The following is a 24,336-nucleotide window of genomic DNA, read 5'->3' on the forward strand; positions in this document are numbered from 1 at the left end:
TTTTCCGCCACTTTACACTACAAAATCTGACATTCCAATTGAGTTGCCTAAGTCAAAACAGGTTTGGGTAGCTTCCAAATCTAACTAAGTATCTGTGGTGGTTGCCGGAGCTTCCTAGTTGGTAATTGTGAAGCATGAATCGGCATCTTTATTGAATTGTTTGTGATATGTGCAGGATCTTCCGAGAGCTGTTTCACGATGGATTATGGATAGTGGAGCTTCTCGACACAAGACAGGGAAGACTGCATTGTTGTATGAAGTTAGAAATTTCAATGGAGGTTATATAGGATTTGCGGGTAATCAAGGTGGTAGGATTATTGGTGAAGGAACGTTATCCAATGGGATTGTGACATTTGAAAGAGTTAACTACATTGCTGAGCTGGAGAACAATCTGCTGAGTATCTCGCAGATTTGTGACAGGATGTATACCACTCACTTCACGGACAAAGAATGTTTGATCTTGAAGCCAGGATTTGTTATCCCTGAGGAATGGATTATCATGAGGGCACCAAGAGTCAATGATCTGTATGTGTTGGATATGAGCGTAGCTACTACAACCACGGGTCAGGCTCATTGTTTTGTGTCCAGAGGAACGGAGAAAGAATCAAGATTGTGGCACCGCAAGATGGGGCATATTCATCTTAGAAAAATGAATCACTTGGTGCACAATGATTTGGTTACTGGAGTTCATGTAAAAGGTTTTCATCTGGAAGGGGAGTGCATTAGCTGCATCAAAGGCAAGCAGAAGAAAAAGTCACACCCTTCAAAGCAAGTCAATTCAGTCTCAAGACCTCTAGAGAGACTTCACATGGATTTGTTTGGTCCTGTGAATGTCAAAAGTCTTAAAAGAGATGTTTACTGTCTTGTGGTTACTGATGATTATTCCAGATTTTCGTGGGTTTCATTCTTGAAGTCGAAAGATGAAACGTTTGACAGTTTGATGGCGTTGTTCAAGAAAATTGAAAATCTGTACCAAAGGCGTATCAAAAGAATTAGAAGTGATAATGGTACTGAATTCAAGAACAGCAAGATGGAAGAATTTTGTGATGAAAGAGGTATATTGCATGAGTTTAGTGCTCCATACACTCCGCAGCAGAATGGAGTCGCAGAACGCAAAAACCGGACACTAATCGAGACGGCTAGAACAATGCTAGCAGATTCAAAGCTACCAATAAATTTTTGGGCAGAAGCAGTTTCCGCCGCATGCTATATGCTTAACAGAGTTCTCACTGTCAAAAAATTCAACAAAACATGCTTTGAGTTGATCAATAACCGCAAACCGAATCTAAAGTATCTTGAACCGTTCGGGTCACCCTGTACAGTTCTAGAGCCTTTTGGAAAGTTTGGTCCGAAGAGAGTTGAGGGAATATTCATTGGTTATGCAAGTCCATTACGACGTGTCTTCGTTCCAAGCTTGAAGCGGATTATTGAAGCTCCAAATGTTGAATGTCAAGGTTATACAATGCCGCCGCAGAATCCTGGAGATTCATGGCGTTATCATTACGACAAGTTGTGGGATTCGTTTGACATGATGGAAGAACAAGAAGAAGAAGAGGATTTCTTTGATGAGTTGGATATTTTACGTGAGTATGAGTCATCGCAGGAAAGGTTCCCAGCCGAGTATTCAATTCGACCACGGCAGACTTCGAACGACGATGAAGTAGGTCCAAGCAATGCTGGTGAACATGATGATGTCCAACAAGATGAAGTTGCTCAAGATAATCAGACGGCCGAGAATGATAATCAAGAATCTGAGAACATGCCTGTATTTGATCATGGTGATTTAGATTCTGAGGGGGAGCAAATTCAGCTTTCGAGTCAAACAAACCCAGTTGGTGAACATGGTGCAAATCAGAATGTTACTAATCTGGAAGGCGATGTAGATGTTCCAAGTGAAGTAATGCCACGAACTCTTTCATACCATCCAGAGGAGTTCATCATAGGAGAACTACAATCAGGCGTTCGCACGAGACGTCAAATTGACCAAGGACTTACATGTTTTTATTCTACAGTAGCACCTTTACAAACTGAATTTTCATTGAGTTGTTTTATTTCGCAGATCGAACCGCGAACTTACAAAGAGGCGCTTACTGAAGATTCTTGGGTCAATGGGATGCAAGAAGAATTGAGTCAGTTTGAAAAGTTAGGAGTGTGGAAGTTAGTAGATTTGCCGGATGGTCACAGGAAGATCAACACAAAATGGGTGTTCAAGTGTAAGAGAGATGATCGAGGAGTTGTTGTGCGAAACAAGGCTCGACTCGTAGTCCAGGGCTTTAGTCAGCAGGAGGGGATTGATTTTACTGAAGTGTACGCTCCTATAGCTCGACTAGAAGCGATCAGAATCTTCCTGGCATTTGCATCGTGGAAAAACTTCAAAGTATATCAGCTAGATGTAAAATCGGCGTTTCTTTATGGGAAGGTTAAAGAGGAGGTTTATATCGGACAGCCACCGGGCTTTACCGACCCAATCCACAAAAACAAGGTTTATCTGCTGGACAAAGCGTTGTATGGTTTACACCAGGCCCCGAGAGCTTGGTACGGGACTTTGTCTCAACACCTACTAGCCAACAGCTTTATCCGAGGGAAAGTGGATGCCACTCTCTTCACCAAAGAGGTCGACGGACATCTTCTGATAGTACAGATTTATGTGGACGACATAATATTTGGGTCAACAAATGAAAGTTTGTGCAAAGATTTTGAATCAGTAATGAAGCAGAAATTCAAAATGTCATCGATGGGGGAGATGAAATTCTTCTTGGGATTACAAGTTGATCAACTACCTAAGGGAATTTTCATTCACCAGACGAAGTATGTTCATGATATTCTAGAGAAATTTGGGATGTCAAGCATTAGCAACAAATCATGGGATACACCCAGATCTCACCGGAGACAGGGCAGATGAGACGTTTTATCGTTCCATGATAGGTTCATTGATGTACTTAACTGCTTCACGACCCGATATCATGTACCCAACGTGCCTCGCAACAAGATATCAATCTAACCCGAGAGCTTCGCACATGATTATTGTGAAGAGGATATTACCTGAAATGAACTCCAACATTGGGGTTGTGGTATCCTAGAAAAGGCGATTTTACGCTCGAAGGGTATTCCGATTCGGATTTCGGATGCTGCAAAGTCAATGCAAAATCAACAACTGCATGATGCCAGTTCTTTGGACCTCGCTTGGTTACCTGGCAGTGTAAGAAACAAACGTCTGTGGTGCTATCCACATGTGAAGTGGAGTACGTGTCTGCTAGCAGTTGCTGCTCTCAGATCATGTGGGTACAGCAACAGATGCGCGACTACGGTTTGCAGTTTCTTAACACACCTCTATTTGTTGATAATGAGGCCGCTATTAATATAACAAAAAATCCAGTACATCACGCTAAAACTAAACATATAGAAATTCGACATCACTTCATGTGAGATTGCTTCGAAAAGAAGTTGATTTGAATTGAGAAAATCCACACTGACAATCAGAAAGCTGATTTACATACCAAAGCTTTTGACAAAGCATGTTTTAAATTTCTTTTAAAACTGAATGGTATGAAGCTTTTCTCGGTGTCGGATGGCATTATTGGCGTTGATGAAGGTACTGTTGTAGATGACGATGAGAAACAATCTGCAATGGTTTGTCGATTTTTTACTTGTTTTGGTATTTAGTGGGAGTAGTTATATTTTCAGAAAATACAAAAACAGTAAAAAATTCAAAAATACAGAAACATGAAAAATGTCAAAAATCCAAAAACAATAGTAAACTGAAAAAGAGCTTGTGTGGAAAAGGGAAAATGATAGTACATCAGTTTGACAGTTACTATACGCTAAAGATTTGTAATGTTTAAAGCGTTAAACAGTCTCACTAATGATGTATCGATAGGTTTTTACACATTTAGTAGGTTTGTTCGGGATAAACATAAAATTCAAACTAGCTTATTTCGTGGGGAACACTACTTGGATATATAGGTAACCCCTGAAATCTCGTTTGAAAGGTCCCTCTTTCTGAAATATTAGGTCTTTATACTCAGTGATATCTGGGGTATTATTCCGGGACTTCTGCTGAATGGAAGTTCTGACCTAGTCCCCGAATAATAATTTCCGCATTGCTTGAAACATAGCATCACCCTCAGCAATTTGATGAAACAATAAAATTGATAGTCATTGCTGTTGAAACAAAAGATCCTCTAAAGGGGACACACCGAAAAGACGAAGCCGTCATCTCTCTGCGACCTGAGCTCTCACGGCCCTCGCATCTAACCCCTTACAGATATCATCTGTAGTATACTCACCTGTAAGACTGAATATTGGGATTCTGGATACGGGAGTATATTCAAGAGGTGGGACACATGAATAAGTTTAAGTTCTTAATTCACCTAAATCGTATCCTGATCAGATTGAAAAATTGTGTGAGAATTTAAGTGGATCAGTATATCGACAATCTACGTGAATTGTTTAATTCTGAGTATGAAATTAAAGCTTAACGGTACTAGTGACTTGTCTGATAGCTGATATGATTCCCTAACACGCTCACCAAAAATATGTTTATAAATAGTTTACTTTCATTGCATTTAAGTTTCTGTATCTCATTTCTAGTTTAGAAACATTTTTTAAAAATCCAAAAAGATTTTTCATTTCTGCTATATTTTTCGACAAACCAGAGTAGAAAGTTGATTGTCTGAATCTCAGAAGTTGAAGCAGATGCAGGAAGTTTCTGGACTGGAGGATGAGTAGAGCTTATCTAGTTAGAATCTGATTGTTGAAAAGTCGAAAACAAGTTCATTAACTTGAAACTTGTTATTTTCAGAAAATGTTTGAAATTTATTTTAAAAACTAAAATCAGTTTGATTTGTCTGAAATCAACCAAGGTCATTAAGTTGGACTTGGTAGATTAATTGAGTAATCAGGGTCATTAACTTGGACCTGAATACTTGAGTGGATTTCTAAAACTGATAGATTTTGTGAGTTATTGTTGTAAGTCAATAGATTGTAATGATTTTTGTTTGAGAAACAGGTTGTGGATTTCAAAATCCCCACGGCTTCAAAAAGTCAAAGTTTGAACTAGAATTTAATTCCCAGTATTCCGAGAGGGAGAGTCTGTGAAAGGGGGAGTCAGAATTCTGGATCAACAGTCAAAGGGGAGACTGAAGATGGAGCAAGGTCAAGATCCTGAACCTGTGAAGAGAGGGTATTTGCAATGAGAAGACAAATTTGGAAAGAGACAAAGACTGAAGACTCGACGCCAAAGACTTCGTCAACATCCAAGGGGGAGTCTGTTGGTGCACTGAATGTCTGTTTACTGCGTCTTAATCGAGTCTTAGGTCTAGATAGGTGTTTGGAGTCGGAAAACATGAAAAGTGGATTTTAGAATGTAATTCCGCTTGAAATGACTGGTTTGTCATTTCAAGCGAAATCAGGTATTAATATGATTCCGCTCGAGTATGTCTTAGATGATTCCGCTCGAAATCTATTTGGTGATTCCGCTTGAGTCATTTGGAGCGAAATCAGATGGTTCCACTTGAACCATTTCGAGCGGAGTCAGCTGCACTATAAATAGGTGATAGGTTCAAGTCATTTGTAACTTTGGAGCGAAATCAGAGCCGAGGTGCTGTCAAAATTTTGTTAGAAAATGTTGTAAAAGGCTTTGATTTCAGTAATAGAAAGGAGATTAAGAGGAAACAAGTTGTTTTGACTTTGTTTACTTTGATTCCGCCTTAGTAAATGAAGATGAACTGCCTTTACTGACTATTTAGGGTCACGACATGGTCCAACATGTGCCATGTGAGCTTCAACTTGAAAAACCGGTACGGTTGAAGCACAGTTGATGTTTACCTATCAAGCACACGTTACGTCTTTGCAAACTCTAATGTGATATTCTTATTTGATATTTAACTGTTTTGCATTGTATCCGAAACGTTTCACAGACCTTACTGAACTAGTACTCGTTATTTCTACATCGGTTAGCAAAAGGACGCCTCAGGAAACAAAGCGAAATGTTAGTTTGATAAGGAACTGGTATGGAATGGTGGTTTTAAATTCCAACATTACCATTAGGTTATTGCCTAATCACTTAATATTCTACTAAAATGCCATGGTTGATTTTGAACTATTGATGCGGTTTAAATTCCAACATTACCATTACGTAACTGCCAAAAGAGATTGGGCAATTAGTAACTAACTAGTCACTTAAAAGTTAACATAGCTTTTAGTTCCAAACAACTTCACATATGATTCTGGTTTATTCTAGTAACAAACAACTTAACATAACTTTGATTCACACCAAATCAAGCTCTCCTGGTTAACTGATCTTTTGAGGTGCTTTCAAATATCTTGTCAGCATTGCCCACCTCAAAACCGTCTCTTCAATTAACCTCCTCAACCTACACAACACAGGTTTAAAAATCAATCGCATAACACACGTAAAGAAAGAAAGAAGAGCAACCGACCTTATCCTGGGGCAAGTCTTTGTATTGTGGCAATACAAGGCGTTGAGCAAACTCAATGTACGAACAAGGGACAAGTTCTCTGAAGCCATCAGAAAACTCAAATGGTACAGAATCTACAACTGTTGAACTCTGAAGCAGTAGACCGTCTGGGCTCACTGTCACAACCACATCCAAACTATTTTATATTTATACTCGGGACATTTTTGCTATTTTACAAGAGAAAGAAAAAACTAACCCTTGAGAACACCCCCTTTAGAGTTCAACTTGAAGCCCTTGTCCTGAATGAACTGATTAAAGTTGTCGATGTTGTTCAAGGGGGATACGAGCCTATGAACGGATATGGTTACATGATTTAATGTGTGTACCCATTGACAAGAGTCCATGCAGCATACTCGCTTTCTCTAGATGGAAATCAAACCACCACACGATTGTTTTAGGAGGATTCGAATTTATGAACATGACAAATATATATATATATATATATATATATATATATATATATATATATACATATCGATATATTTAGAAAACATAATATTAATTTTGGATTATCTGATTAATCCCCTCCTTAGCTGCCACTTAGAGATTACCAACGCCCCCTGAACTTTCTGTTAATTGCGATTTAGTCCCTTCGGTATTGGAACCTTTACAAAGAATATGTAACAAAACAATATGAAATTGTAGTTACAAGTATAGCTTGTATACCTTTTCAATTTCTTGCTTAAATGTCTCAAGAACCTCATTGTTCTTCACCAATGCATCCTGCAAGAAATTATCACGTTTTGAGTGCCATACTTCAATAACAATTATGTCAAGACATCTAATACTAATAAAGAAATACATATAATGTCATGTGTCGTTCTCTCATTTATATATTTGCATCTAATGCCATGTGGCATTCTCTTATTTACTTTATTTATATATTAAATTATACTATTAGTGTATTAGATTAAGCTCTAATTTTATTAAAATCTACTAATAAAAAAGTCCTCTTAATGCCACATGTCACTCTAATTTAACTTTTAATAAACATCAAATCTTATTTAACTTTTAATATAAGACTCCAATTATTTTCATATGTCACTATCTCCTTCAACCTTACAATTTAAACTTACATTTTATTTAAAAATATTTTTTTAATCCTTATCCTTACTAATTAATTTAAATATGTTAATAACAATATTAGGATGCACTATTTAATTAATTTAATAGATAAATACAATGTATTTTATTAAATATTATCGTAAAATAAAAAATAATACAATAATTGGATCTTTTTTAGTAAACCATCCTTATATTAATATTAATCGGAAAAACGCAATAATTAGATTATACGATTATTACATTTTTTTAACTATCTGATCAGGATTATATAGAAGTATGATTTACAATTTTTTTATTTTGTGTGTGTAATACACGAGTTTACAACACTTATAAATTAAAATATTATTCAATTTATTTTTTTTAATATTTAATCCGTGTAATACACGGGTTTATAAACTAGTGACTGAATAAAGCAAACCTAGAAATTTTCACTGTCAGCGGCTTACAAGAATGTAGATTTTTTTTTTTTGTGAAAGAGTGAGTAATTGTAAGTAGGGTTGTTCAAATTGCTCGGCGCTCGTTCGATGCTCGCTCGAAAAATGCTCGGAATTTGCTCGTTCGATTCAGCTCGATTGAAAAAAATGCTCGGTTCGGATCGGTTCGGTCTGTAAACGAACCGAGCACGAGCAAAGGTCCGCTCAGTTCGGTTCGGCTCAGTTGACTCGATTTATTTTTTAATATGTATATATATTTGTGTATGTATCATTTTTAATGAAATGACTATAGACCAACATCAACAATGTTTGGTCCAAGATCCAAATAGACCTCATTTAAGTAATTAGAATTGAAATCCAATACTAATAGTCCATTGTCCAATACTTAAATGTCCATTTGAGTAATTGAGTCAAAATTTCAAATACTAAAATGTGAATCGTCGATCAATACTCAAGTCTCAACTCGCCATTCGATTCAGAAGTACAGGACCTTAATCAAAACCCCCCATTGGCCATCGTTATTCGATTTCTCCATCGACACTCGCCAAGACGGCAACTCGCTAGGGTTTTGCTTCAATCGGTTCATTCAATTTCAAACTTCCGATAAAACAATGGTATGTTTCAATCGGTCGACAATTTATCTTTCCGCTTAGCTAATCTCGATAGAACTAGTTGAGTGTTTTTGTATTCCTTGTTATTGTTTGTTAAATTTTTACTTGTGTTCTATTGAACGAAACATCAGGGATGAAAACTGCACTTTATTCTAATAACTAGCACTCCCATCGTCACTTTCCTTGTTTGTTCTACGACGCTCGACACTCGCTCGTTGTTCGTTCGAAAAATGCTCGGATCGAAAGACGCTCGCTCGACTTTGGCTCGGGTGAAAAAACGTTCGGATCGGTTTGTAAACAAACCGAGCACGAGCAAAGGTCTGATCGGTTCGGTTCGACTTGACTCATGAACAGCCCTAATTGTGAGTGAGTAAACACAATGGTATCTAAGTCTCAAACACTAAGTCATGCTAGTGGAAGTCCCACGTCCAATGTGCTTAATTAAATATATTAACACAATGGTACCTTCTTTATATATAAATATATTAACACATATGCAGAAACCTTTATTTTATTACTTCCTGAAACTTGTTCGATAGCGAGCTTTGACTATCTGTTGATACTCTTTTGCACTCATCCTCTCAAACAACAGAAGACTTGTAAATATCTTAATATTTTCATCAAGAACATTTTAAAAAAGAATATGATAAACAAGCTTTGTTCAGTCATAACTGAGAATCACATAGCATGAGAGAACCGAAGTGATCAAATGCATGATATAACATAAAAGGAATTCATCACTCGTTAACATTAAAAAAAGTAAATCAAAAATTACTTCAGCTATATCATGAAATTTAAATTGTTCCCATTTATACAAATAAAAAAGGGTGAACCAACATTAACCTTATGAAAGTAGCATTTGATAGCATAATATCAGTCAAGCACAACTACTAAATAAATTTCTTATTTTTTTTATTAGAAAAGATCTAAGGTTGACCTAGTTTATTGTTGAAAAAAAAAACATTTAGTTAAAACTACTAAATTTGATGATCCAAAGAATAGATTTTCTATTGTTGATAGTTCATTATTGAAATAAACAAGAATCTGATGATTCATGTGCTTAATGGATGCATATTGTAAGATTGGTATTACACGTAATTTCTATTGATTTACAATAATCTGAATACATACGCCTTACAGCGAGATCTCCTCTCAGTATAATATAAATCGCCTATCACACTAAACTAAATCATCACTATATATATACGCTAATACATATAACTAAAACATACCAATAACATCTTGTTTTGAGATTGTAGCTCCCCACACAATGACTCGAGAGATATTGCTGAAAAAAGAGAGGATTAATATCTGAATTAGATAAGCCAAATAAGTCGGATCCTAATTTCTTGGCCGACTTATGTTGTTGATAATTCACACATGCATTTGTACCATCTTTTGAAAAAAAATATAGTGTCTAAAATATGAAAGATAAAAATTATCATTTAATATTATAATAATCTTATTTCTCAAATTATAAAACGATTAAGAGATATTATAAAAAAAACCCTTTGGGCGACTTCTGACACATTCATCTGGTTTGGCCCATTTACTTCTAAGTTCCGCTTATTACTTAACTTGTTTGGCCTATCAGTCATCCAACATGACCAAAATCGATCTATTCAAAAGTGACGAACAAAAAAAGACACCTCGAGTTGTATTGATAATCTTTAACAAACCTGGAGACATGTCTTCCCCGTGTGAACCTACATCTTCTTCTAAATCTTTCTTTACAATGTACACCTACAAATTGAAAACCGAAATTAGAAACAAAACAACATAGAGTGTATTAAGACGAAAACACATATGTAAAAGAAAAAGATAACAACCTTGAATTTACGGGTTTCAACAAATTGGAAGATCAGGACGTCCCCCTCAACCAACTTATGTGCAACTACAAATTTTTTCCACCCTCCACTAAGCGTAGGCTTTATTTCCTCATTATCTTTCCCGGTGTAAACAAGCCTGATTTTAAATTGCTTTTTGTTTTCATCTTCCATAACCATATCAACATGGTTGTGTTTCAAGCTACGACACCTTGGTAATTGTTTGTAAAAATCCGCTGGAATATGCTGCAACCAAGAAGCTAAGTAAAATATCATGTCATCTATAAATCTGTAAAAATTTATAAAATCACAAAATTACCATCTTGGGTTTATCAGTAACACTTGAATTGACCAATTCTTTTATAAAGCTATTTTCAAGGGTCTTCTGAATTTCCGTTGCTTTATCCATAGCAGTGTTCACCTGAAAAAAGAACAAAGACTCGTCAATTTGAACCTAGCCAAAGTCACATGTAAAACCTAATTAAACAGTCCACAATATATCAAAAATAAATTAACAACAAACAATTGCCATCCGACGGTCAACTAAATACATCAATTCGATGCTTGGAAACTGAAAATCCATATCCGCGACGCAATAACCGAAGAAGAACAAACACCACCTACAAGTAGGTGATGTTAGGATTTAGATCACACACGAGATCAATAAACGAAAGCAATAAGAAAAAGTAGACACGAGATTTACGTGGTTCGGTCAAAGTGTGTAACCTACGCCCACGAAGGCAACTAAGGTTTGTATTTTATTGAGTGATAATGATTACAAGTACAAGAGATATATTTATAGGCTAGAATTAGGGTTAGTCCCTTGCTAAACAAGTAACTAAACATCTGGGCCTAAAACACTTAAAGCCCATTAGGGTTAGGGCCGGCCGAACCCTTTCCCTTCTTCTCTCTAATTCTTGGCTAGCCTTAATGGGCTGGGCTGAAGACAACATCTCTAACAGGTGGTGACTAGGGTTTCACACTAAACGCATAGAAGATCGAGAAATCGATTATAGTTGCAGAACGTATTAATTTAAGTGAAAGTTGCAAAGTTTAAGAGAAAAGGGAAAACAAGATAGTTTTTGGCTAGCCTTAGCGCCCTCAATTTGATCAATATTAATTAAATTAAACTAGTAAAAATTTTAAGTCAAAACGTAGACGAACTGAAAAACGTAGATAAAAATAAGCACGAAAAACATATTATATTTGACCAGACTCATTTTCGAAAAATTTTACATTGATTACAAAGTCTGTAGAAAGTTAAGGGGTTGTAGGTTTCAATGCTGAAATTTGAGGGGTAAAAATATAAAAAAAAAAAAACAGAAAAAAAGACAAAAAAAAAACTAAAATAAAAGACAAAAAAAAAAAAAACTAAAATAAAAATCCAAAACACTATTCACAAACTTTGCTAATTGTATATATACTAAAATAAAATAATAATAATTACATAATAAATGTTTTAAAATTATGAAAACCCAACAATCGTTTTAATTTTTTTTTTAGAAAAAAAAAATATTTTAAAAAGCATTTCCAGTTGATTAAAAGGTTTAAGTTTAAAATTTAAAACAAATCAAAGTCTACTTTTGTTTGTCAGTCCCATTATTATACAATAAAATAGATTTTCTCTTGAAAAAAAAGTGTATTCTTCCTTCTTTGTAACACTATTTAGTATTTAGCACTGATACTTGCCCAGTCACATTATGGTACTCGGCGTGGAGGAGTCAAGTTTTTGGTGGACGCCCCTCCATGGCATCGCCACGTCAACATTCAAGGAGGATGCCCCTTCAAATGACCAAGGGAAATAAAGGATGGGCCTCCCCCATTTATTATTATTTTTTAAATTCAACATGTTTTTTTAACATTTAATAAGTTATAAAAAATCATTATTATTAAATTCAACATGTTTTTAACACATAATCAATTAAAAAAACAATGACATGACATAAAAAATCTAACAGAACCCTTTACACTTCTCACTTTATTTTTTCAAATTTTGTCTCCAAAACCCTTTATTAATTTATCCAGAGAGAGAAAGTGAAGACCTTTTAAAACCCCTGAAAATTTTACTTTGTGAATTTTGAGTGAAAAAGCAAGATGGAGGAGTGATAACACTATAAAAGATTCAAAAATGTTCAAGTCTGTGATGGTGTGCGGGGTGGAACGGCTGACGTGGCGGCCTGGCTGGAACGGCTGGGAGAAGACGGAGTGGACAATGACATCCCTCTGTGGAAATGGTGTTGGGGACCGGCGACGGGGTGGGGACGGTCCCATACCATTTAGCCATATAGCCTAGTCACATATTAGGATAAGATAAGATTTACGGACCATTAGATTGTGTTTTTATGTTCGATTCTCACAAGTGGTTTTTTCCTTATATTTATTGTGTTTCCTTCTGAATTGGTGTATAGACATTATATCCTAATTGAGATGGATATGATCGGATTGTTCGCTAGTGACATGATTTGCCGTTTAAAAAAAAATACCACCGCTGTAATTATTTTGCTGGAAAAACACATATAATTATACAAACTAGCCCAAACATCAATTACTTCTCCCTACCACACCTTGACCAGCCCCAAGGGCACTGCCCAGCACCCACAACAAACCAAGGGTGTGGCGGTGTACAGGGCATGATTCGTTTGATGTGTCACCGGAAAACGTCCCATGACGTGATGATAACACAAGAATGCATGTTACTATTTATGAATACAGTCCCTGATCCAAATCCACATACATCTTTTGTCAAGCATGGATGCCGGTTACTATTTATGTTATAAAGAAAAAAAACTATTTTAAACTTTCTTTAATATATTTAAAAATAATAAGAAAAATATCAAAATTAATACCACGCTGAATTACAAAACACCCAAACATAACATATTTGATTTGAGTAACAAGTTGACGATGAACCAATGAAAAAGATGTTAAGTGAATACACTGAATTACAACAACACAAAAAAAAAAAAAAAAACACACACACACAACAAATGAACTCAAACTATAGTCTCAATTAGAAAAACGTACCTATTTTCATATTCATGTATTGTTCGCTGAACAAAAAGGTATGAATTTCCGAGACTACCAATTCCAACAACCACACAACCAACTTTCTAGGTTTTTGAACTGAAACAAACATGTACAAGCAATTTCTTGATTAAAATATATAGATTCCAACAAGAAGTGACCAACTTTCTCGGTTTGAGGTTTGGGTGTTGGTTTAATGAAGTTTTCTTTAAAATTTTTTTTTTACATAATGTGTCTATAGAGTTTAAATTAGTAGAGAGTAGGGGTGTTAACAAGCCCAGAGGCTCGAGAGCTGCTCGTTATCGGCTCGGTCAAAAACTCGAACGAGCCGAGCTTTGACGAGCTCGAGCTTGAATTAGAGCTCGTATAGTTATCGACCTCGAGCTCGAGCCAGAAATACAAAGCTCGTTTAGGCTTGCGAGCCTAAACGAGCCCAAACAAAAATTTATTTATACTTTATATAATATAATAATAATAATAATAATAATAATGATAACATTGGCGAGTTGAGCTCGAGCCGAGCTTTGGCTCATTGAAGCGAGCTCAAGCCGAGCTTTTTGTTTGTTTGAGGTTGTTCTCAAAATAGCTCGAGCCGAGTCGAGCCGAGCTCGAGCCGAGCTCGAGCTTTGGATTTTACTCGCGAGCCGAGCCCGAGCTCAAATAAATAGGCTTGAACTGAGCCGAGCTCAAGCCCAGTCGAGCTCGGGCTCGGCCCGGCACGTTTACACCCCTAGTAGAGAGTACTAATCTTGGAACTTATTTATGTATGTACATTAAGCATGGCATCCGGTAAAATGGATCGAGGGTTACCTTGATGTTGAGTCATCATAGATCGGGGACTGAGTAATTCAAATGAAGATGTAGTGTGGGTTCGTTCAAATCGAGCCTCATGTATAATAGGAGTGGTTGGCCATGGTTAGGGGTGTAAACAAGCCCAGAGGCTCGAGAGCTACTCGTGATCGGCTCGGTTAAAAGCTCGAACGAGTCAAGCCTTAACGAGCCCGAGCCTGAGCTCGAGCCTGAAATAGAGCTCGTTTTGTTATCGAGCCCGAGCTCGAGCCTGAAATATAAAGCTTGTTTAGGCTCGCGAGCCTAAACGAGCCCATACAAGATTTTAATTTTTTTATATATTATATATTAATAATGATGATAACATTGATGAGCCGAGCTCGAGCCGAGCTTTGGCTCGTTGAAGTGAGCTCCAACCGAGCTTTTAGCTCGTTTAAGGTTGTTCTCAAAATAGTTCAAGCCGAGTCGAGCCGAGCTCGAGCTTTGGGTTTTACTCGCGAGCCGAGCTCGAGCTCAAAGAGGTAGGCTCAAACCGAGCCGAGCTCGAGCTCGAGCTTCATAAAAACCTAACGAGCCGAGCTCGAGCCTGGTCGAGCTCGTGCTCAGCCTGGCTCATTTACACCCCTAGCCATGGTGGTTCAAAGGAGAACCTTAGGACATATATAGAAAAAAGCCCTAGGACATGACAACACACGGGTCGGATCCTGCACCTGGTCCATTTCCTCTTCATTTAATTGATTTTGGATTTTATTTTTTAAACTAATATATATTGTTCAGTATAGTATTTAATTTAGTTTAAAGAAATTTTTATATAAGTCTAAAGATTTTTAACGTGGATTTAATGAAATAACACAAGATTGTGTTAATAATGAGGTGTTTGAGGATCACATGCATAATTTACAAACTTATATCTGGTTAGGCTATACGATGTGGGACGGGCATAATAAAGCGACACGTGACATACGCTTTTTATATTTATTTTATATTTAAAAATACAAAAATCTATTAAATTAAAAAAAAGCATTAATAATAATTAAAGAAGTAACATTAATAAAAATACACTACACTATATTTTGCCATGATTTCTTGTTTTGTTTTCTCGTACATTTCTTTTTCTTCATCGCCAAGGTGATCGGTTTTCATAGCGGAAAATATCATATCCGCTCGCCTTTCTTTTGCCAAATCCTTCTCATTTTTCAAATTTACTTTTCGTTCAAAAAACTTGAGAACCTTATCTTTTTGGGTGTTTCTTTCTTGTTGGATGCTATTGGACAAAGTAATTTGTTCATTTTGGTCGGCTAAACCTTCGTTGTATTCCCCACCCGAAGTATGTGATTTATGCGCCCTCTTTTTTATTTGTCTCTACCAAGTGGGCGTTTTGCTTCAACATCGTGGTCGCTCAAGTTTATCACGAACTCGGTACGAGAATCCAAGCGATTAGTAGAGGAACTTGTTTTCATCATTTTAGACAACGATTGTCACGTTAGAGGTACTCTTGCTAGGAGTACCTCACCAAATCCCCACAATGAATAAATTTAAACGTCGATCCTTTCTTTTCATTCGAATACATACTAAACGCCCGCATCAACATACAACAAACTAATACCCGTTTGGAAAAAAAATTAATTTAACATTTATAACTATTACAATAAAGTTATCTTTAAAGACATATATCGTGGCGATTGTATATATGTAACTAATTAAATTATATTTGATTCAACTCGTGCAATACACGAGTTTTTTAAATATATAAGACATGCCACGTAATAATTTCCGAGACTACCCATTCCAACAATTACGAAAGATATATTTCTGAGACTAACCATTCCAACAATTAGAGTAAGATATACACCTTAATGTTTGTTTTTCCATATTGCTTTTTTAGACGAAACTACATAAACAAGCATAATTTAAATTTAGAGATTCTAACAAAATGTTATTTCTAGATACTTCATAATTTGTTGAATAAAATCAACTATACAAAATTGGCATGATCATCAACTACCTATAGGTTGCATTTCATATGGTTGCATTTCACATGAGATATGCCGATTACATATTTACTTGCTTAGCAACTAAGGGGATGTTTGTTTCAGCTTTTAATGGGCTCTTAATGGTTCAAACATCTTACTGATTTAGTATCTAATGGTTCAGACCTCTTACTGGTTCAGGTTTTAATGGTTTAGATTGTTTGTTTCGCGAGCAGATGTCTGAATGATTCAGACATTTGCTTTTGAATGGTTTATGCATTATATTGAGTTTGAATGGTTAAGACCTCTTATCTGAATTGGTCAAACATTTGCCTCTAAATGGTTAAGCATTATACTGGCTCTTAATGGTTCAGACCTCTTACTGGTTTAGCACTTAATGGTTCAGAGCTCTTATTGGTTTAACACTTAATGGTTCAGAAGTTGTCAAAGAGCCCCTAAGACAAAAGTAAAATAGACCTAGGATTAACATCTAAATTAGTTAAATTGGTAACTTTTCCTAACCCTACTCTTCGTCACCATGCTAAATTCAAAACCGAATACTGTACAATATATTTTTTTGTTGGTACTAGTATGGTACGGTACCGGTATACAGAACAAAATTCCTCATCTCTATTCGAGATATGATATAATGAACTTAACGAAAGTTTGTTTACGGATTATGCTCATTTCTTTTTTTAAAAAAGTACAATTTAATTGAAATTACATTTATCAATTCACACAAAAAACTAATACCAATCTAAAAAAATGTTTTAAAAGTTAATTTAACAACATTTATAACTAACACAATAAAGTTATTTTTTAAAGACATATTTTGACGACTGTGTATGTAACTTCTTGGATTATATTTTGTTTAACTTGAGCAATACAAGGTTTTTTTTAAATATATATGATATGCCACATTATAGTTACCTTGTAATTTCTGAGACTACCTATTCCAACCAGGGCTGTCTATTAGGGGTGTAGGAGGTGGCTGCGATCAGGGCCCAAATCAATATAGGGCTCAAAAAATTTTTGAAAATTATATATATATATAGGGAGAAGATCATGCGAGAACCACCTCTTATTGTGAGAACCGCGAGAACCAATGTGAACACACCAAAAATGCCTAAAAATAGCTAAAAATCATACAAAAATTTTTTTTTTGAATTTTTTAATATTTTTTATAAAAAAATCGCTACTTTTCGAAGCCAAAAAAAATTATTTTTTTTTTGGCTTCTAAAAGTAGCGATTTTAACATAAAAAATATTAAAAAATTCAAAATTTTTTTTTTAGATTTTTTAAGATTTTTTTAGGTTTTTTGGGGGTTTAGTTTTTAGCATTTTAGCTTGTTGGGGGGGGGGGGGTTTCGGTTTTTGGGGGGTGGGGGAGGGGGGTTTAGGTTTTTTTTTTGTGTGGGGGGGGGGGGGTTAGGTTTTTTTTAGCATTTAGCTTGGGGGGGGGGGGTTAGGGTTTTTTTTTTTTTTGGGGGGGGGGGGGTTAGGTTTTTTTTTTGGTGGGGGGTGGGGGGGTTTAGGTTTTTGTGGGGGGGGGGGGGGTTAGGTTTTTTTAGGTTTTTTTAGCTATTTTAGGTTGTGTTCACATTGGTTCTCAAGGTTCTCACAATAAGGGTGGTTCTCGCATGAGCCCCTCCCTATATATATATATATATATATATATATATATATAGGATAAGGATCATTACAGAACACTAATTATTGCGAGAACAAAAAGAACAACTCTAAATCACTAAAATTTGGATTTTAAGGTTCATATTTCTTAAACTTTATGTTTCTTACATTCATATGTGTATTATATATACATAAAAGATCATATATTTTTCCATACACATAGTCTACATATGTGTAGGTAATTTAGCCTACACATAACCTACATGCGTGTAGGTTATTTAAAAACTGGATATTTTTCATATTTTGTTTTAAATTCTAGTGTGAGAAACAATAAATCTTACATTTATAACATTTTCATTTACTTTTTATGTTTTTAGGATTGAAAAAATGAGTGATTCATTTTGTTCTGCGTGTTCTCGCAATATTTAGTGTTCTGCATAGAACCTTCCCCTATATATATATATATATATGGATGAGGTTCATGAGTGAAAACATCCTTGTTTGTGAACCGTGTGAACCAATCTGAGCCATTGATCATTTTTTTAGATGTAAAAGATATGATGGTAATTAATCAGTTTAAATTAGAAAGTTATATATTTTTGTTAACATTAAACTAACTGCCCCTTATGATCTTTAAATAGTTATAAATTTTTCATACGCTAATATTTTTTTATTTAAATACACCATAAAAACGAGTTTTTTATTCTCTTTAATTTGAGTATGATATTGCTATAGTTTTTTTTAATAAAAAAGAACAACATATGCATTTTTCGTTTTCTAGCGTTTTATTGTTTATATACACAGGTGTACATGAGTACAATATACAGATGTACAACAGTGTACAGTGTACGAACAACAGCTTGTACACTTGTTTACATGAGTACAATACACATATTCACAACAATGTACATTGTAGGAACAACTGTACACCTGTGTACTCAGCCCCATTTCTTTCTTATATTTAATTTAATATTTACAAGTTTGCAATTAGCATTAATTTTGATCATCTAACAAAAGAAGGGCCAAGATCTGTTCATTTTGTTCACAAGTTAACCATTATTCACTCTAGAACCCTACCATATATATATTAAAAAAATTTGGATGTTTGTATAATTAAGGGCCTGATAAAAGACCTAAAGTTTTTTAAATAAGAGTATGTTTAAAAGTTAAAAAAATGCCCCAATTAACAAGTCCAAGTGACTAGTCTAAACAAAAATAAGGGCCTGTATACTGAGTTGAAGTTGATCAATACATTTTTACCGAGACACATTGACAACCCTTTTGATGTTTTATACTATATCTTCCAACGAAGTACTACTTATCCTAATGCTATAAATGCATATAAAGTATTGTTGACAATTCCGGTAACCGTGGCATCGACAGAAAGAAGTTTCTCAAAGTTGATGTTGTTGAAGATCTATTTACGTTCTACAATGTCACAAGTAATGCTAAACGGGTTGGCGACAATTTCTATTGAAATTGAAATATTAGATACTATGGATTATAAGGAGTTGATCGAGAGTTTTGCTTCAAAAAACGCTAGAAGAACCACACTGTTCGCTTAGCAAGTAGGTTCGATAATTTGATATTTTTGCTACACTATTTTTGTTAATTTGTTTTATCTATTTCATAACAATTATCGTAGTACTATGGGTTTTTAGTATTTATATATTTGATTGAATGATTAATGAGTTTATATTATATGAGGATTTGTGAATATGGCCCAAATTTTTTATCTCGAACAGGGCCATTTTTTTTTTTTTTGTGATTTTCGGAGACGGCCCTGATTCCAACAATCACGGTAAAATATACCACGTTAATGCTTGTTTTCTTCATTGTTTGTTTTTTTAGCTGAAACGAAACTCCACAAGTAAGCTTAATTTAAATTTAGAGATTCTAACAAAATGTCATTTCTAGATACTTATTGTTGAATAAAACTAGGGGTGTGCATGGGTCGATTTTGACCTAAAACCATAATCGATGTCAGTTAATAGATAACCATAACCATAACCGATCAGTTATGGCGGTTTTGGTTAATCAGTTTTGATGGTTATGACGGGTCGGTTATGGGTGGTTAACCGTGAATTTAAGCCTAGCTAAAATAGCTCATTTTATTAACATGGAATAAATTGTTATTACATATTTCTATATATTAGCATATTAAAAAGTATTAAAAATACATATAATCTATAGTATTAATACCAAATATTCAAACAAAGTGATGTGATATATTCATATAAATTCAAATAAACACTCAACCAAAATGAGATGAAATAACCCATAAATACTAAAACGTTCAACCAAAAACATCAAATATTAAAAAAGTGGTGAAAAGTCTTAATCCGACTAAGATTTACTACATATTAGTTTGGTTCGGTTATGGTGGGTATGGAAATATTGATAACCATAACCGACCCGCTACTTTTGGTTTTCAAAAAAATCAATAATCGACCCACTGGTTTTTGATTTGGTTCGTTTACGGTTAGGTTTTATTGGTTAATTTGATTTAGGTCGGTTATTTCGGTTTTTTGAACACCCCTAAATAAAACCAACTACACAAAACTGGCATGATCTTCAACCACCTATTGGTTACATTTCACATGAGATATGACTATTGCATATTCACTTGCTTAGAAACCAAAAGTAAAAATAGACTTAGCATTAACATCTAAATCAAGACAAAGGTAAAAATAGACTTAGGATTAACATCTAAATCAGTTAAATTGGTAACTTTTTCTAACTATGTTCTTCATCACCATTCAAGAAGTTATACAATGGAGTTTTAACGACAACTTTGTTTGCGGTTTATGCTCATGTGTTTTTTTTTTTTTCAAAAAATAAAGTACACTTTAATTTAAATTACATTTTATCAAATACGAAAAAACTAATACTCATTTAAAAAAATGTTTTAAAAATTAATTTAACAACATTTATAACTAACACACTAAAGTTTTTTTAAAGACATATTTTGATAACTATGTATGTAACAAATTAGATTATATTTTATCTAACCCATATAATACACTGGGCTTTTTTTAATATACATGACCTGTCACGTTATAATTACCTTATATCCAACAATTATGGTAAGATGTACCACCTTAATGTTTGTTTTACGCGTTGTTTTTTGAGCTGAATTAAAAACTCCACAAGCAAGCTTATTTTTTATTTAGAGATTCAACAAAATGTCATTTCTAGATACTTAATATTTTTTTAATAAAATCAACTATACAAAATTGGCATGATCATCAACCACCTATAGCTTGTATTTCACAATTATGGTAAGATATACCACCTTAATACTTAATAATTTATGTTGTTGTAGGGCATGGTTAAAGGCGCTTATGACGGATTGACGGTATTTATTTTACGTCACTTTGACGAGAGACTATCATTTACCTATAGAACTCTCGTTTATGATTGTGTGATAAAACTCGTTTATTCGATTCAAAAACTCGTCACAATGTTGATTGGTACATATTTTAAAAAATATATATATATATATATATATATATATATTGTTTACATACTATAAATTTTTAACAATTGTATACCCAATGCTTAGGGGGGTTTTAAAAAAAAAAAACCTTGATTTTTTTCACTTTTAACCCAAATCTATTTGATTTTTTTACTTTTAACCCAAAAGTTTTTGTCTTTCGCAATTTAACCTCACAATTTTTCACTTTCAACTTTGGTCCCTTGTATTTTCCATATTACGCAAATTTTTCATCTTACGCTCCATTTTAAATTCTGTGAGTTAACACGGCGTAACGTGTGTGCGGTTCAACATTTTTATGTTGTCTATTTTTTCCAGTTTGGTAGGTTCGTTGCAACGCATGAGTCCTATGTCAACTTAGTTATTCTTTTCTATGTTTTACGTTTCGGTCTAAGTTATTCGCATTAACACGCCACATGTTCCTCCTTTGTCCATGGCATAACGACTCGTTTCTCTTTGGCTTTTTCCTCAACGATAATTTGAGGTTGCGTTTCAGGTACGAATTCGGGTGTTGGGGGCGTTTGTGATATAGGAACGAGTGGTTTTTGTTGTGGGTGGTTAGGCATTTGTGGCGGAAAAAACATTGGGTAGTTCGAAAGACTATGCGCATAAGCCGATATGTCGGGTAAGTTACCCGGAACTTGAAGAGGGGGGCGGTTTTGAGGTGAAGTAGTATTCGGTATTTCGCCTTGACCATACAGGTTGCTCAGATCGAAAGAACGATTATGGGGATACATTGTTTTTTTTATAAAACTTGAGAGATTTTATAAAATTTAGAGTGGGGTAGAAGTGTATTTGGTAAAAAAAAAAAATATGGAATGGATTGGATTTAAATAGAACTAGTCTTAAGACCCCGCGTTGCGGGACATGGGGGTGCAAAACCGTACAACCAGTGTATCTTTGTTTGGGGGGGGGTGCGAGGGCGTAAGATGGGACTAACCGAACAATGACCAAAACCGGTAAAAACTGTAAATCAAAAACACGAATTTCTAATACCAAGTGACTTACGTAAACTAACACATAGACGACACTGAATTTATACCAACAACTTTATTAAAATTTAGGAGTTATATGATAACTTTATTAGAATTTAGGGGTAAAAAAAGTAAATTGTTTAAAGAAAATAACAAAAATACTAAAATGGTTAAACTACAAGGGTGAAGTTGTATGATAACTTTATTGGAATTTAGGGGTAAAAAAAGTAATTTGTTTAAAGAAAATAACAAAAAATACTAAAATGGTTAAACTACAAGGGTGAAAATAAAAGTATACAATAAAAGACGATATAAACTAAAGACGAAATTGCTACTATTCATTGAAATGTTATGAATTAATATATATAATATATAATATAATTCGGGTTTGCTTGAATTACAATTGTTTATGGACTGGTCCAGGGCCGGCCCAGAGCATGGGTCCGGTGGGCGCCACAGTCTTATGTCATTAACTTTAAGTCATTAACCCACAGTATTTCACCCTTGCCTATAGGACTGACAATTCTGACACGAACAGGATAACACGATACGAACCTAAACGAAGTTATCATGTTTCGTGTTTGACCTTAACAGGTTTCGTGTCTAAAACAGATCGACACGATAAGACCTTAACAGGTTTCGTGTCTAAACAGGTTTAAACCCGTTAACCTGTTAAGACTTGTTAAGTACATGTTAATAATTAAAAATTAAAAAATATTATATGTGGGTGTGGACATGGAGTCATCAATCATGGTACATGAGATGAATTATACACAAACACACACGGTTCTTTTTCCACAATCCAATCCCTGATTTTTAAATCTCTCTCACAAACACCATCATTCCCTATCCGGTTCACAGCTTCCCCAATTCAGTCGTGTTCGTGTCTTAAACATGTCGTGTTCGTGTCTTAAACAAGTCGTATGATACGTTGGTAATTTTTTCGTGTCTTAACAGGTCGTTTCGTGTAACCTGTTTATTAACATGTTCATATTCGTGTTTTAAAAATCTGACACGATAAGATTTCGTGTTTACGTGTTTCGGGTTCGTGTCTTATCGTATTCATGTCTTAACAGATCGGGTTAACCCGTTATGCCAGCCCTACTTGCCCATCGTATCATTATCTCCCACTCTCACCCTAAGTCGATCATCCCCCACTCTCATTGTCATCGGCAACAGCCTCAACTCATCATTGACCACAATATTGCCATTCATGAGAAAAAACATGATTATATGAAATGTATCTGTTTTTAAGGTATAGAAACCTGAGAAGAAACATCGTCATTATCTCTCTCTAGAAATTTAAATCGCATGGCACACTAGACAGTAGGGTCGTCCAAATCGGCCGCCACTTGCTCCTAAGTTAATTGCTCAAAGAATGCTTGTTCAGTTTTTTCAGCTTGGATTGTAAACGAGTTGATCAGCGCTAAGCACGAGAAAAAGTCCGCTTTGTTCGGCTCAGCTCATGAACAACCCTAAACTCATATCGACCAAACATTATGGTCGATTAAATAATATACGTATAATATTGCCACCGATACTAATCAACTATCCACATTAGTGACTCTACCCAACCTTTCATTATTAATGTTAGTTACATTTTTAGGCATATTTTAACACATATTTCCATATTAGGCATTTAGACAATAGATATTGCATAATTTTTTTGGAACGGAATCTACTTTGACATTTTTAGTGGTTTTGTAGGCATGTAAGGAATGAAAAGAGATACTGAAAAGGCTTGTAAGGACTTAAGAAGACGGCTGCGCTAGCACACATTAAATCAATGGACTTCATATTCAAATGGAAAAGCAAAGTCACTTAAAAGTGAAATGAAAAAACAAGTCATGATGCATAAGTAATGCTGGCTGGAAGTTAAAGAAATAAATAAAGTATAGGCTCAAGTAAAAGTGGATAGCATGGATTTTGAGCTACGTGGGCATGAATAAAAAGAAGTTTATTTGTTCATCGAATGAAAACTAAACTTTCTAAGTTTGGGCGGGCCACTCGATGGGCTGCCAAGAGAAAAACGAAAACACA

At 34.9% G+C, this 24,336-nt stretch overlaps 1 protein-coding gene and 1 pseudogene across 2 annotated transcripts; both read right to left on the reverse strand.

The window, feature by feature from the left end:
• Positions 1-6,161: 6,161 nt before the first annotated feature.
• LOC110876385 lies at positions 6,162-7,183 on the reverse strand (annotated as a pseudogene).
• Positions 7,184-9,646: 2,463 nt separating this feature from the next.
• LOC110876384 (B3 domain-containing protein Os05g0481400-like) lies at positions 9,647-14,430 on the reverse strand. 2 transcript variants are annotated; one of them, XM_022124557.2, is made up of 6 exons: positions 14,250-14,430; positions 13,440-13,538; positions 10,735-10,836; positions 10,419-10,661; positions 10,269-10,332; positions 9,647-9,877 (listed from the first exon to the last, which is right to left on the reverse strand). In XM_022124557.2, exons 3-6 carry the CDS (start codon positions 10,822-10,824, stop codon positions 9,798-9,800), a joined length of 477 nt encoding a protein of 158 aa, XP_021980249.2. In that variant the 5' UTR covers positions 10,825-10,836; positions 13,440-13,538; positions 14,250-14,430; the 3' UTR covers positions 9,647-9,797. The 2 variants fall into 2 exon arrangements, with proteins under 2 accessions (XP_021980249.2, XP_035833485.1); XM_035977592.1 differs by lacking the exons at positions 13,440-13,538; positions 14,250-14,430 and adding an exon at positions 10,967-11,135.
• Between the last annotated feature and the right edge of the window lie 9,906 nt (positions 14,431-24,336).

The sequence above is a fragment of the Helianthus annuus genome, chromosome 9, assembly GCF_002127325.2.
Source record: "Helianthus annuus cultivar XRQ/B chromosome 9, HanXRQr2.0-SUNRISE, whole genome shotgun sequence".
Taxonomy (NCBI): domain Eukaryota; kingdom Viridiplantae; phylum Streptophyta; class Magnoliopsida; order Asterales; family Asteraceae; genus Helianthus; species Helianthus annuus.